The sequence below is a fragment of the Scomber japonicus genome, chromosome 5 (genome assembly GCF_027409825.1).
Source record: "Scomber japonicus isolate fScoJap1 chromosome 5, fScoJap1.pri, whole genome shotgun sequence".
Classification (NCBI taxonomy): Eukaryota; Metazoa; Chordata; class Actinopteri; order Scombriformes; family Scombridae; genus Scomber; species Scomber japonicus.
Window position 1 is genome coordinate 18,482,120 of NC_070582.1, and position 16,223 is coordinate 18,498,342.

At 41.8% G+C, this 16,223-nt stretch overlaps 1 protein-coding gene across 1 annotated transcript in view; it reads right to left on the reverse strand.

The window, feature by feature from the left end:
• The window catches only part of mctp2a (multiple C2 domains, transmembrane 2a), a 30,271-nt gene extending 14,521 nt beyond the window's left edge, over positions 1-15,750 (reverse strand). Inside the window, exons 1-17 of the mRNA XM_053319913.1 lie at positions 14,563-15,750; positions 13,634-13,693; positions 13,446-13,542; positions 10,891-11,033; positions 10,681-10,757; positions 10,474-10,588; positions 9,301-9,489; positions 8,184-8,369; positions 7,862-8,029; positions 7,025-7,155; positions 6,734-6,920; positions 6,319-6,412; positions 6,119-6,221; positions 5,943-6,036; positions 5,704-5,805; positions 5,507-5,581; positions 5,121-5,240 (exon numbers count right to left, since the gene is read on the reverse strand). Coding sequence (XP_053175888.1) covers positions 5,121-5,240; positions 5,507-5,581; positions 5,704-5,805; positions 5,943-6,036; positions 6,119-6,221; positions 6,319-6,412; positions 6,734-6,920; positions 7,025-7,155; positions 7,862-8,029; positions 8,184-8,369; positions 9,301-9,489; positions 10,474-10,588; positions 10,681-10,757; positions 10,891-11,033; positions 13,446-13,542; positions 13,634-13,693; positions 14,563-15,750 — 3,129 coding nt within the window. The remainder of the gene's footprint in view (positions 1-5,120; positions 5,241-5,506; positions 5,582-5,703; positions 5,806-5,942; positions 6,037-6,118; positions 6,222-6,318; positions 6,413-6,733; positions 6,921-7,024; positions 7,156-7,861; positions 8,030-8,183; positions 8,370-9,300; positions 9,490-10,473; positions 10,589-10,680; positions 10,758-10,890; positions 11,034-13,445; positions 13,543-13,633; positions 13,694-14,562) is intronic.
• Between the last annotated feature and the right edge of the window lie 473 nt (positions 15,751-16,223).

Below are 16,223 nucleotides of genomic sequence, written 5' to 3' on the forward strand. Positions count from 1 at the left end.
AGAGCAGTCGTGCAAGGCGACGCATTAGCATTTGCTCACAGGGCCAGTTCTGGCCGTTGTCTTCCCGCCTGTTTGACACATGCCAGGGCCAGAGTAGCGCCAGTATGAGGCTGGAGCGGGGCAGTCAGCAGGGGCCCCATGGTGCCTGTCAGTGGTGGCTACACTGACCCTGCACTCCGGCACTGGCCACTAGTGTTTAATCCGTGTCGGGAGCGTTAACACTGAGCGACCTCCTGGGTGACAGCTCTGCCATGCGAGCCTTTTCCCCTGAGGAGGTGGGGAGGGAGTGGCATGGACTCTCTCTCCCTGTCAGCTTCTCTCACACACACGTTAACGTGCTGGGGCCAAGACCGGCCACAGAACAGCCACACACAGGGGCGGACAGGTCACCGCCTCAGCTGCCTGGGGAAAGGTGTCCTCTGTGACTAGTAAGGTGGTGAGTATGTTAAAGGCAGTCATTATGATACGGCACACACAGCGGGGTTAAACACAGAGCATGCTGTATCTAGGCGGAAAACCCGTATAATATAAAACAACAAAGTATAACAGATGCACAGATAAAACCATGCCTTCTCAGGTGTCAATATGCTTATCAAGTGCAGCTGGTTATTATTAATCTGAAGACACTTTACTTGTTAACACTTCACACTGTTTAATGATGCTAAATAAAAACAATGAATTTGGTTGTTTAAATGGTATCAAATGTGTTCTCAAAACTGAAATTCATGTCCTAAAATATATTTAAATGTGAACAATTTCACAGTCTTAATGAAGTGAATATTAACAGTTAAAAGTTATGAATCCGACTAATGAGGGGACATGTTTCAAGGTTACACATTGCATTTAGCCAACCTCAAGAGCTGTCAACTAACATATTTGTATTCATGGCAACTAAATACTAACACTATATTAAATCAGGAGGCACTGCTGAGCATGTTGCAAGCAGTCATAGCTTATAATTTAATAATTAATAGATTGCAGACTCAAAACCACAAATACACACATCACCATCACAGCCATCATGTTTTTTCCCTACTAGACACATTCCCACTGCACAGTCTGTGAGAACTCCCACAGCCATGGAGAGGGAGAGTGTAACCCCATGAGACTGAAGAAGCCCACTCCTTTAAGGCCTCCAACTTTTTCAAACAGAGAGAAAACAGATGCAAAGCAGAAACAAGGAGACAATTCACAGTCCTCTCACTGTTCTCACAAAAGCTGGGCTACACTGCAATGCAGTAAACCACAAACGGGCAGATCCAAGAAAAGCATCTCATTTTCAGGAACAGTGTTAACAAGAACAATTATGACAACTCTGATTATGTCTTTGATCTCAGTCGGGCTGGTGTTCTGGTTAATGGCCCCGACTGCCATGGTTCTACACAGGTGGTCTCCTGAGGCCTCTGGAGCCAGCTTTGACCCTGTCCTGCCCTCATCTGGGGAGACGATGATTCTATCAGCCCCCAAAAAAGCGCCCGTTGCAGCTGCCAAGTGTGTTTACAGCTGCACCGCATCAAACATTCATCAAATGCCATCTTTACAGTGTGTGATGTGAGGCAATCAGCATTTCACAGGCTGTCAAATGATGTCTAAAGCGGTTGCTACCTGGCAGTGTCAAAAAGAAAATGGTTCAAATACTCACATAAGGTATACAGGTTTCTTTCTAGTCCAACTCCTGACAGATGAGGTACCTCATATGTTTAAATATTAATTCTACTTAAATACTTAAAGCGGTCTAATGACAGCAAAGCTCAAAATCAGCTTTCAAGTGTAAATTATCCTTTTTCTTTTTTTAACTTTCATCCATTTCATCTAAATCAAAATTGTTCTCAACTTTAAACTTCTGAAACAGATTAATTTGGCTGGCTAATACATGCTCATTTAGCTTTTTTTTTTCCTTCATCTTTTTTGTGGAAGAAACTTGTGTCTCTTGGTCTAATGCACAGAATGGAGGATTTCACTCCAAGTTGTTCCCACGAATGGCTCCTATTGGGAAAAGTAACTGATCTCCTTAGAGCCTCCGTTCACATTTCCTGCAGTGCTGTAGCTCCATCTACAGGTCCTATTCTTGTGTGCAGCAAAGAACTCTGGGTGACCCCTCTGCAGTCAGTGCTGATGTATAGCACATTCATCTCGCTCAGTCTTAGTGAAAAGCACATCTAAAGGCCGTTATTTTATGAAGATTTTAGCTGTCACATTTTCTCTCTCTCAGAGAAAGGAACATGCTGTTGTCAAACTCTTGAAAAGCGCAGATCCTAGGCTCATTACTGTAGCATAAACAAGCAGAGGAAAAAATCCAAACTTCTTGTTTGTATTTCCGCTCCCTGATGAAAATGTTTATGAGGATTTGCCAGAACTTTGTTTAAATGCGTGAGAAATATTTTTTTCTTTTTCTTGTTTTTTTTTCTTCTTTTTGTTATATTACCTAATTAGAGAGACTCTATTTTAAAACTGCAACCCAATGGTGGAAAATCGAAGGCAACTTCAAGCAGCAAGCACTGATGAGATTTCACAATCAAGACAAGTAACCTCCTGCACTGTTACAATACCGCAAGTCCTTCCATTCATTGCAGAGTTGTCTCTCACACAATAACAGTCAGTAGCAGCATAAAACTAAATAAACTATTAATCTGTAAATGCTGAAATCATATATTCCTGCTTGTGCAGCTTTCTGATTGCTACTGCACTTATGAGAGAAAAGTTATCTTGATATGAACAAAGAAGAATTCACCACAAAACATTTGTTTTTTCACATTACAATCTACTTGGTTAACGTGGACCGAAGCAGTGATCCCTCATGCAAAATTTGAATACCTTACACACCACACACCAACAACCACTTCATAATGCATACATGAATCTACATAAACAGGATAGAAATGTGGACTGCATGCTGTGTGGAGTTCAAAAAATTGGCCTGTGGGACTGAGTGATATAATGGCTAAGTATTCCTGGTAAAGCACTACGCGAGCATCCCGCAGTCCCAATAGAAACCACAGCAGCAGTAATGCATTACAGGATGTATATGGTGTAAAAGGGTAGGACTGGTCTGCCTGCTTGATAAATAATGTATTGTAATGTATATTAAAGCTAGACCCACCACTGCAGCATTTCCTACCGGCATACCCTGAGAAGCCGTGTGCTGCCTTCCACTGTGGAAAAGAGCAGACACTAGTGGTATAATTATGCACATCTGAGAGGCAAGCAGAGGCCATCTGTCAATGTCTGAATCAGTTACCTTATTACCACTGCCTAAAGATATAAAGATAGGAGTGGGAGCTGCTTTCATTAAGGCACATGGTGGCATGCTGCTTTAGACAGCTCCAAACACTAACTTAATTGCAAATGATGTACAGTGGCTGGCCCTGGAGTGGGCAGGGGCACTAGTGTAGATAGTGGCATGTAATGACAGTCAGTCAAGACCTTGTTGTCACCCCTACTGACTGTCAGACAGTAGCGCAAATGCAAGGGTTTTACTGTTGCTATCAATTAAGCAATATTTACATGTCATTTGCATGTTTGCTGTGCTTGTTGCTTGTTGAGAATTTATTCATTGAAAAAAAAAAAAACACAAACTTTTCACCCCTCTCAGTCTGCCGATGAGTGGGTGATGAATACACAGTGGAAGATTCACTCTGGGCGATTCTCACCATGCACCTTCGACACTTAGACTATTTGAAGCACACCTCATCGCAGACAAAGGCGTACTCTGACTACTCTGTGACTGTCTGCTTTTAAAAATATCAACCAGCGCTTTGGTGCCAGTGTCTGAAAACATTGAGCAGTTTTTTTCAAATAAAAGGACAGCAGCATGACAAAACAGCTAGAGTCGATGTCAGAATTACAATCTTCGCTGATGGGCAGCAACATACAACTGACAAAAATAAGATTGGGAACCACTCCATTACAGTAACAATGATGATCTTGATGAAAAAACTGTTTGTGTGAGATCCTTTTCCTTCATTCTAAGATCTCTATTTTGTGTGCTACACTGCTAAACAGCAGGAGGAGTAGAAGTGGAAATGAAAGATTAGAGTGTGCCACCACTCACTCCCATCGCCTGCGGAGGATCTAATTATAGGTGGAAGAAGATGGCCCCATCCCGCTGACCTGTCACCTGTCAGCCTGCCTATCCTCCTGCTCTCATGCCCATATCCCTGCCTGCCCGCCTGCCTCCAAGTCTCTCCCTATCTTACTTCGGATACCGCACTCTCACTGAACTGTCTTCCTCTTTCTGCACTCCAACTTTCTTTCCCAGATAGCAGCCTGCCTCCCACTCTATCCTTATACAATCGCCTGCATTGTTCTCGGTCTTCCTGTCTGTGTGTCCGCCTGCCTGTCTGTATGCCTTGCTGTTCTAAAGGTTGTGATACATTGAGCCTGGCCATTGCCTGAGGGGATTTGCACCTCAGGATCAGTGAGAAAGGCTTATAGAATACACCAGGTATGAATTGCATGTCATCCTGAGACAGAGCAGACAGAAGAAAAGTGGTGAAAGGAGAGTTCTTCACACACCCTGTCTGTGACCGCTTCCTCACCCTGACACGGTGCTGGCAGGGCTTTCATGGCAAGTGTACACTCTTAATCATGACATTACATGTGCTGTACTGAGGGGGATTCACAGGGTGATTTAAGATTATTTAAGCTTAGGACCTTAGATCACATACCCTCATTAAAAACAGCTAAACAGAGACATTTAAACAAGGTTCAAATCTCGGAGGCAGACTGTCATTCCTCCACCCAAGGAAGCTGAGACTGTGATCCTCCTTACACCGTGCCCCGGGTTAGGAGGCTTTGCTAAGAAGTCAGATGTACAAACGCCCAAACCCCACCCCTTCAAATACACTCTAATGTCATCAGAACTGAAAGAAAGCCAAGTGGGGTTTGATTTAAAGGATAAAGCACATCCATCACATACGCAGGGGATAAAAACCAGAAGCCAGCCATTGTTTTTCATGGGAAAAAAAATAGCAGAGAGAGAAAATGGCTAAACCGAAGATTCTCCTCAACATCTAATTCACATAAAATGAAAGAGTTAAAACCGGGCTGCAGTGAAACGGGACAAAACTTGTTCGCCCTAAGGCTTAAAGAGAGTTCATTAACGTGAGGCAATGACTTACCAGAAAGGCTATTAGACTCCGTTGTGTGCTCTCCCATTGAAAACAGCTTTTAATGTACTGTAACGTGTACAGAACTGCTGTGCTGATTTTTCGAACCCGATATATATTCCGGGCAAGAAGCTAATGGGAAATAATTGGAACAAAACACCAGTTAGTATCAATTGATACTGGACATAATGCTTATGACTGTGCAATGAGGTTGAATCAGCTTTACAATCCTTTATTTCCTACGTACAAAGTTAAATGTTTAAAGCCAATTAAACTAATTGGTTTGAATATGACCAATTCAAACTATGACCGTGTGTAGCTTTGTTGTGGCTACTTTGTGGTATGTATAAAGGGGGAGCCTTTTTGTTGCATCAGCTAAAAACATCAACTCAGACAACCTTCTTGGAGAACTTTGGGTTTTCCTCCATTAATTTTCCCTCCTTTGGTCGGAAGGTTCTGATACCAGCTCTGACCTAGGACAAAGAAAGAAAAAAGAAACGCCACACTTCAGTTACTTTTTTACTTTCGACACGTCACAGCATTTGAAAAAGCTCAACTTTCTAAAAAGATTGAACTTATGTAGTTTGATACTGACTTTGTTGTAGACAACTTCCAGCTCCAGTGTGATGGTTCCTTTAGACACACTTTCCAAGTCTTCTTTCTTCAAGAACAGACATATCTGCTGTCCATTCTGAACCTTTAGGAATTTAAAAACACAGTACATTGATAATTATAATTTACAACTACTTCATATTTTTTATGTCCAAAATTAATATGAAATAAATTAAATCCTTTAACAGTTGTAACAAAATGGCTGATTATAAACAGACTTACAGTCAATAATGGAATGGCCACTTTCCCCAATATGTTGTCTCCATTGTCATCCAGGACAGTCAACTCCATCACATCATTAATGTCCTTAATTGGGCTGTAACATCATAGTAACACATACGTTATTCAAGTTAAAACAGGACAGATGTTTTGATTCTTTTTCCATATCTCCTACATACAATGTCAATGCTTTGTTCCACTCGGGATTGAGGTTCTTGTAGACTGCGTGAGTTTGAAGTTTGCTGTTTCCGAGCTCAATAACACACAAGGGGTTGCTTTTTCCTGCAAGTGATACATTTGTGTTATTATTTAATGTAAAGAAAGGCCATGACCATGAGAATAGAAAACAGAGTGTAAGTAGTGAATTGCTACATGTTACCATTGAGGTCTGTTGCTGGAAGATCATTTGCCTTTATAACCTTGACCTGAAGGAAGCCGACCTCACCCACACACTTGTGAGAGTTCTTTAAGCTCTGAAAAAACAGGTAGGATAAAAAAGTTGTTATTCTTTTTTGAGCATGGTTAATAAATGCATCACATAAAATTGTATTCTTAACACCTGGCATGTAGCAGAATAATTTCAGTGTCATTGAAAATGGGTTTATAGCATAATATTTTTTTTAACATAATAGCATAATATTATAGCAATAATATTTTTTTTAACTATTTGCATTCCTTACTAAACTGGATAAATTAGAATCCTTCCTAAACTGGAAATGCCAATAGAATATTATACTAATATTTGGGGACTTGCTTTTTATGCAAAAATTAACAAAATACAAAAATGTACTAACAAATTTCTCCACTATATTGTCTCTCTCATCAGGCTTCTCCAAGGTAGCTGTCCCACAGTCAGATATGGAGACTCCCCAGCTGAGTCTAAGAGTGACCAAACACACTAGTCTGCCCTTTCCTGGATCCAATGCATGAGTGCAGAGCTGTCTCTCATTAAGCTGCAGTCTCGATTGGTCAATCTCAAACCTGAAGGAAAAGGAAGATTGCTCCATTGAAACACATAAGGCCAACTGGTTCTGTGGAAGAGCCAATGTGAGCAAAATTAACACCAGCCACCAGGACATACTCACATCCCCCATGATTCTTCACTCTTCCTTCCTCTTTTAGAGTACACCTCCACCTGCAGAGGTTCCTGGATATCTTCAAACTGATTGAAGTCAAACTGCTCTCTCCACTGGGGATTGGGCTGAATGCAAAGGTTCTGAGGGCAATAAAGACACAGATTCAGCTCATACAGTAATGTGGAAACACACACTTGGACGTGATGTCAGATTTAATGCATTATCAGACTGAGCAGCTCCTGCATGACAGGTGGATTAAGTCCTCATTCAGTCCAACCAGAACGAGGCAGGAGAGGAGAAAGAGAGGTGTGTTGTGTATGTGTCTCTATTTGTGTGTGCTTGTATGTGCACACCTCAGTAGCCACTCTGGGATTGTAAACACTGACAGCTTCCAATTAGAATCAGCTTTGTTCAACAAACAAACAAGCAGAGAGGAAAGCAGAGAGGTTTACAAAGAAATGACACGACAACACAAGACAAGTGCACCATAGAATCATCAGGGGGGAGGCCAACAAGAACAGGTAGATGAACAGGGCATGCTGGGTATGCAAATGAAGGCAATGAAGCCCAGCCCCACAAAGCACAGGGTGAAGTGAGTGGCAGCCTTGCCCAGTCTAATGAGCTGCCTCTGCCATGGCCCAGTGAGCCAAGGTGGAGGTGAGTCACTGACAGGTACCGCTGAGAGAGAGAAGCAGGGAAGTAAGAGATAGGGGCAGGGAAGAAAGACTTGAAGTATAAAGAGCAGACATTAAAAAGACAGAAGAGCATGTGAAAAAGGGGGGTGTAGAAGAGGTAGTAAGTAAGTAAGAGAAAGACTTAAGAACTACTTTAAAAAATAAGTCCAACCTTGCTCCTGTACTTCTGATCACCAAGTCGAAAGCGGACATAAATGTCCCCATGACCATATTGCGGCAGATCCAGTCCCTCCACCAAGGTGATACTGAGCACTCCAGTCCACATCTGGTTCTTTAGCTGATTCTTCTGCACTTCAGCTGGACGCCCAGTTGGTGTGGCCTGGTTATAATAATACACAGAGACAGTTGCAGTTTTAAAAAGGGAGAACTATGTGTGTGGAAGCTCTGTGCGCTCCCCTCTGTTTACCTGCTCCCGCTTCAACCTGGCACCTCATCATGTTCACAGAGTGCATAAAAGTAGGACAAAGGTTTACACTATACAGCACATCTCTGTTGGAGCACATTAGCACATCTCTTCTGACAGGCAAGCCACACCACTGAGGCTCCTGGAGAGAGAGGAAGAGAGGGACGTCAGCGAGCAGCCAGATGTCCCTGGCTGTGACAGTCCCACTCATCACTGGCTCCCAGACTGAGTGTGGGGAGGCAGGACACTTGGCATACTGCACCAGAGACAGCAGGCAGCAGTGAGTAATGATGCAAACCGCACAGCTCTCTCATCAGCAAATTATGTATACATGCTGTATGTATGGCCAGCATCAGAGTTTGCTTGTTGGCAAATTCCTCCAATTTTAATTTAACCAGCAAAATAACAAATCTTTTCTTCTCAGGTGAGACTACAAAAATAGCAAAGATGTTGTGCATATGAGAACTTGGAAATCAAGGACAAGCCCAGCAAATAATCCACTTCTCCTGCCATGTGTCACAGAGGGAGTGAGCGAGAGAAAGGCCTTGATATGTTTCCATGTTCGAGTTCCCGTGAGGCCATGCGGTGATAGGCCAGGGCTGTAAAAACAAACAGCAGAGAGGTTGTGTAGGGCTGACTGTAATTAAAGAGCAGGACCGTAATCTGCTCTAGCCTCTTTGATTGCCCAGCTCCTTCGGCTGCCCCGCCGACGCTGCTTCAAACAGCCCCACTACAACTCCCCTGCCACTCCAGCCCCTCCTCTTCACTACAGGGTCACAACCCACATTGCCACCCAATCCGGAGGGGATCAAAGCACATCTCAGGGACCTGAATTAACATGGAATACCACAGGCACAGCCCTATAAATATCAGACCCTTCAAAAGAAGAAGAACAGAGGGAGTGGAGGAGCGATATAAAACAGGCCTCAGCCAAGTCATCCCAAGTGTTTATCTTGGACACATTTCTATCTCAGCGGCCAATAAAACAATTCCACTTAACTGTAAGTGGCCCCTAAAGAGAATCTATTCCTGGTCCTAAAAGGGCTGTACGATTGCTTCCATATGGTGGGACAGCATGGGGACAAGCATGATGAGCTCAGACCCAGGTCCATTTGGCTGGTACCTCAGCAATGTCCATCCACAGCTGTGATATTACATCCTAACATCTGGGTTATTGCCCGCTATGCCTGGGAATTATCAGCCTTGCCGATCTTAGGCATCCCACACTGGCAACATGCCTCGAACAGCAGAGTCCCCCTCCTGCTTCTCCCATACACCCCCCTCCTGTTTGAAACACTATCACACAGCAGAGTTTTACTAAGGCACTTGCCATTCCCTGTCTCTGCGGTGGTAACACAGAGGGAGAAAACGATGTTCTGAAAGAGGGGGAGTAGAGCTGTAAGAGCTGTGTATTCAGCACTTCCAGGATAGGTGTTAAACGCAATAAGGTACTGTACGTTTGTCAAAAATGAAATGGGAAAAAATGGCATTGTTACATTTTTTAAATTAGCACTGTGATTTAGGCGGCAGAACATTGTGCAGAGTCCAATCACACATTTCTGTCTCCCTTTGAGTATCTTTAACCATCTGTAGTGGATAACCTACTATGTGTATGAAAATGGTTTCATTCCTTTGTCATCTAATTTCAAATTGATATTGTCTACTGGACCATCAAGAGACTGAACAGTGGCAGATGTAGTGACAACATAGGTGTGAATATAAACCCACTCGTTGCAGCGTGAGACACAATCCACCTATTTCACTCTCAATCTAATTACAGCTGCAATAAATTGAAAACCACTTGAGAGGAAATGGAACTTTGTTTACTACAAAACCAAATACTGCTCTATCATATTCATCTAAGAGCTCTTTCATGACAACATATTTGGTCATTATTATTTTGATTTTGATCAGAGCGTAATATCGTACCATACTTTTCCCCAGCAAATGATACCACTGAAAATAATATGCATTGCAAAAAAGGTTCACTATAAAACCACAAAAGCAATAGGCTGTGCTGAAACCAAGGTTACACAAAAAAGATTGAGTCCTGAGCATACACTTCATTCTTTGTTGCACCATAGTACAGTGAGCTACTGCCCCCTAGTGTTTTGCATCAGGGTAACCATAAGCACCCAGTAAACGACATAGTTGAATGTAAAAATAATGGCATATTGGACACAATTAGGACATTTTAAGAGTAAATAAGATGACATCAAAATCCATACCTTATTCTTCTTTGCCTGCCATTTCTATGAAGAGAAAATAATTACATGAATCAGTACAAATAATTCAAAGAAGATCAGGAACAAAGATTTGTATAAACAAAGACTTCTTATATCAGAAATACGCACATATACAGGGCCTCTTTTGATGGTGGCATCTCTATACATTAGGCGGACATCAACGAGAATAACTCCCATGTCATCTTCCTTACTTTTTGGATCATCAAGATGCAACTCCATTTCATGGGTTCTGTGCAGAGATAAAAGGGCACGAATATTATAATTGATAACCACTTATGGATATTGTTTTGACAATCTATTGGATACATACATATCACTTACTTGTCCAAGTCAAGATTTTTCAGTGAAATAGTGCTGGAACCCATGAAGTCATCACTTGTTCGATTTTTATCATAGACCTGCCAAAAATTACAAGACATTACAAAAATCAATACAATTTTGACAGTGTGCTCTTGTGTGAGACCACTTTTGTATCATTAGATAATTTATTTCTATTCAAAGAGGTTTTAGGACAACTAACAGCGTTCCTACCCGAACTTCCACAATATGCTCTCTGTCTCGCAGAGGATAAGAGAATGACTCATTCCATCGTGGATTCAGGTTTTTATAAACCACTTTGCTTTTGTAGAACTGTTTTCCTTCGAGTTTGAACTTCACATAAGGATCGCTGGTACCTTTAAATAAAAAATGCAAAACAGCAAGACAATGTTATGACAAGTATTAATTACCTTGGTTTAGTTAAAATACTGTACAGCAATAGCGTAAAAGCACTAATTTCAGAGTAATCTGTGGTGAAAGAAAATTATTTAATGTAAACTATGTTTACTTTGTATGAAACATATTGTCACTTTAAAAACTAGCGTGTATGAAAACACACACATGAACACATATACACCCTTCCCCCATGCTGGTTGTGTGAGACTGAAATATGTGAGGAGGAGGTGCACCCCACACATTGCAAAAACAGAGGGATGTAGCTGTTTAATTGTGAAAGAGTAGAAACACTCGCCAGCATGAGGCAACCAGAAACCAAAATCTAGAAGCAACCAGTGTTAATCTCCCAAGCCTGTTAAGAAAGTCTGTCTGTGAGTGGGGTGGGGGTATGGGACTTCTTTGTTTCAGCAATTGCATGCAGATTGGCCAAAAAATGAAAGCCAGTCCCATGCCTTCATTTGTATAGGGGAATAAAGGGGTGCTTGAGAGAGCCTGCAGGGAGGCTTGAATCACATGACAAAGGCCCTGTGGGGATGGGCTGTCAGGCCTGTCAGCTCCCCACTCCAAATGAACATCTCGCAAAGGCAGGCAGGACCCACAGCAGCTCCACCCTGCCAGCCTGTGACAGGGAAACCTCCAGGCAACTTGACAGGAGGAGAATGTGGCAGCTAGCAAGGAGAAAAGCTCTGGCATGACTGAGAACGGTGACGATGGAAATTAATGGGAAAAAAGGGGAGAACAAAAACCAAGGAGTGGGGGCTGGTGGCGTGGGTCCTTTCAGAATATGTAATGACAATGTATGCCATTGGTGAGCCTTTGGCATGGTGTTGATTGTTGGGCAAACAGTGGAGAGACAGGGGGCGTGTGGGGATTGCATCATCATGGTGCCATCTTGTCAGGGAAAGTAAGGTCTCAACTAGCAGGGAGTAGGGCACTAGGCTTGGAGGGTCTCCTGCCACCAGACAGTGAAAATAAAAAACATAATTTTAGGAAGGTCCTTTCAGTGCGCTCTGAGGTGAGTTCCCAAAGCCACAGGAGCCAGAGCTAAATTTAATAATGGCTAAAACCACTACATCACCTAAGGCTTTACTGTTTCAATTAGATAAGATTAATGTAGCTTTGAAATATATTCATATCCCAAAATGTTGCTCTGAAATGCATTTGTACTTTAAGTAGAACAAATTATAAAAGTCAAAAAATTTATGTCAAAAGATTGTCAGTAAAGTAACCATGTATAATGAGACCACACATGGACATTTTCTTATGTTGTAGTTCCATTTAATACCACTTGAGGTCGCTGCTTTCCCACAGTAAAGTCTAAGGGGCCCTTGGGTTGGGTCAAGATGAGAATGAGAAAAAACACAAGTGGAGATATGTGTCTCATACTTGTCTCTCTTTCTCTCTCGCTCTTTCTCTCTCTCTCTCACACACACACACACACACACACTTCAATATAGGTACTCACTCAGTACTCATTGTCTTCTTATGTGTATGTATGGATTCAAGTGCACTACTGCACAATGTTTATATCACATTAATAAAATATCTTCTAACTTCAACACTCCTCTCGTAGACAAATTTCAACATTTAACCTAAAAGAATTTTAGTGCAAAACTACCTCCGTTTTTAATACGGAATCTTTCTTGGATAAGCAATAATAACATTTTCTCTATGAAATTTGTGTGCCGTGTGTTTTTATTACTAGAAATCCCAACAGTCAATGAAAATCTAATTTTCAATTAAATTTTATAAACAAATTTCATCTGTCATACCATTTCAATTATATATTCATTTTGATTAAATATTAGTGGTTTCATGTACATAACATGAGCTCTCTGTAATTACTACCGATTGCTTTAGCCCCATCTGTCTTATGTCATACTGGTCTGACTGCATACCTCTCTCATGTGTTTTTCCTTTACTCTGCTTGACAGGAGATGTCATTCTCACAAGTAAACAAAAGCATTAACTGAACACATCCCATCGTTCCTTTATACACAATAAATCATTTCCTCTTCTCTACTTTTCCCTGGCTTACAAACACAACAAGATTAACAAAATGCACCCGCACTGTGTGTATGTGTCGTGTTTCATCAAAGACTCACTCTTCAGCTGTGGCAAAGAACAAACACATAGAAAAACTGCATTCTTTTAGTTCATGTGCGTGCACAAGAACACTGATATGGTATCTCTTGATCAGTGCTGATTCATCCAAGGGTGTTTCAAAAAATGCCTGCTGTTAAGAGAACAATTTGATGTTTGCTTATTAAAAGCTAGTAATTATCTTCTCAGGACCTAAGCAAGACAGCTTTATCGACTAACAGGTTGTGAAAGGCCAGGGCTTATGGATCAGCTGCCAGTTGTTGACCTACCGGAGCGCTTGTCTCTGATGACCAGGTTCTTTCCCTGCTTTAGATTGATGCTCAGGAGGTACCTCTGGAGTGGGACAGGTCCTTGGGGGTCCTTAACCTGCAGTGGAGGACCATTCACATTTATATGTTTTCTTCATATCAAGTGCTTGGCATACTTCAATGGGCACAGCACACAAGTGACTACTCACCAAGTTTTCTGACGGATCTTGTATGGTTTCGTCAAAATATTCAAATATTTCACTGGTAGTCTACAGAGGAATGTAGTACAATTTTATGAAACATTACAACGCAAACCCTCAAAAATTTAAGCTTAGCTTTATGGATGTGTCTACTGCTCTTGAGGTCTACTTGATAGCTTTAATTAGAAAAAAGGTAACAATTCTAACAATGATAACAAGTATCAAGTTTATGGCCAAGAGAGTTGTTATCAGCCTCTTTGTGTACTGTTTGTAGAACTATCTGTGCCATGTGTCTCTAACTTGTAACACAGGTTTTCAACTGGTTTTCGTGTCTCAGAGGCATCGAGACAAAAGAGTATAGAATAGCTTTAGTTTCAACTATACCCAAGGGCTGTATAACGCCAAATCCCGGGTGGTCACTTTACATGGAACACAAACCATCTGAGGCTGCTTTTGATATGTTGCACCAGTAGAATGAATAGTTACTGTCACAATGCATATATACATATATAGGATATGCTGTGAATATGGAAAAGGAATGTAATGAGGCTGAGGACGCCTTTTAGCATAACAGCTATTGTGTGAACACAAAACCATACTATGTGAAGGAGAAATGAAAGCATGCAATTGTGACTGTGGTAAGAATATATTGCATGCTACTATGTTGTTTATTCACTTTATGTTAGTAACAAGTAGCATGTTTTTAGAGCTTCAGTGATCAGTGGATTAATTGATGGATCCACAGAGCAAATAATTTGATAATCTACGAATTGTTTTAATTATTTTTAACCAAAATAATGCTAGCTTTCCTGTGTCATAAATTATAGTAAACTGAGTATCTTTAGATTTTAGACTGTTGGTCAGATAAAACAAGACACTTGAAGACATCACCATGTCGCCCCCCCCCCCCCCCCCCCCCCGGAAAAACAAGAACTGACCTCTGCTATTTCTTCCAGGGGATCCTCAAGCTGGCCTCCTTGCAGAGTGTCTTCCATGCCTAACTCTTTCATCGTTGAGGGAGGGAAGAGTTCTCGTTCGAGTTCCTCCGAGTCTGTTGTCCAGGTCATGTTGACTCGATCTTCATTGGGAGTAGCACAGAAAGAGTCCAGAGAGAGGCCATCTGAACTCTCCTGAAGTGTACCCAGAGTATCCGTGACCAGAGCATTTCTTCTGATTGCTGGAGTCACATCTTCAAATGACGCCTTTTTTTGCTCTACACTCTCCTGAAGTGTACCCAGAGTATCCGTGACCAGAGCATTTCTTCTGATTGCTGGAGTCACATCTTCAAATGACGCCTTTTTTTGCTCTACACTCTCCTGAAGTGTACCCAGAGTATCCGTGACCAGAGCATTTCTTCTGATTGCTGGAGTCACATCTTCAAATGACGCCTTTTTTTGCTCCAACATTGTGGTCTTCTTTTCTATGCCAGGGCTCACCTGATCTCCCAGTGAGTTTGCTCTGGCCAGTGCTGCAGTAATTGAACTTTGAGGCACTCTGTCTGCTGGGGTTTCTTCAGGGATGCAAACCATTTCACCAGAGAGATTTTCTCTCTCTCCAAGGTCTGGTCTTGGTGACAGGACTTGTGCATTTTTATAAACAGATCTTGGTGCAGGAATAGGCTCAAAAGTAAATTTTGGTGCATTTTCCATGGCTCTTTTATTAACCTGTGCATACACGGCTTCTCCAGTCAAGTTCACATTTGTCTGAGAGCCTGATTTTATCGCATCATCAATTTCCTCATACAGGGTTGATGCCTCTACTGGTGCACTTATTCTGTTAAACCCTGTAGCTCTGTTATCTGTGGAAACTCTGAGTCTAGTTTCTGGGACTGATTCGGTCAGTTTTTCTGTGAAAAGCGGCCCATCAGGGATTGAGCCACTTGCAATAGAATCAGTATCACTGAAACCAGGGGAAATGCCGAAAAAGATGGCATCAGAGGTAGTGTCCACGCTCTCTGTTGAAAATGCTTCACCTGGCACAAACCTTAGGTCTGGTACAGAGCTACTGCGCCGGTGGGCCAGCATCCTCCCCTGCTTGGCAAGTGGCTTCTTACCTGGCTTCTTCCGGTTAGGAAACTTTGTTTTCACACGCAAGTTCTCCAAGAAGGTCTTTTTCTTGACATCCATTTTGAGCAATACCTTCCTGATAAAAAGAACAGCGAGATCAAGATCTCTTACATGTATACAGGCCTGTTGTGTCCGAGGTAGACAGTTCAAGGAAATACAGTAAATTAATCAGTTGTCTGTGTTAGCCTTAAAGAAGGTGAAGATATGCAGTAGGACACGGTGGCCGATTAAGTGCTTCACAGGATTTATCACTAAGCCTATACACAGACAATATCAAAGACATTTCTACAGTTTGTCTGCCATGTAAATTAGTGTTACACCAGACCATAACTACTTATGCCAATTTTATGTCTAGACCAAAAAAACACAAACAGTGCCTATAGGTAACTAAATTAGCAAAAACAAAAGTGCCTGTCAGGCTACATTATTAATATACATGATTAATAATAAAAGCTTAGCGTTAATGGTGAGCCCAAATGTCACAAACATTAATATTCTACATGACATACACCTCCTGGATTATTCCAGTTAAA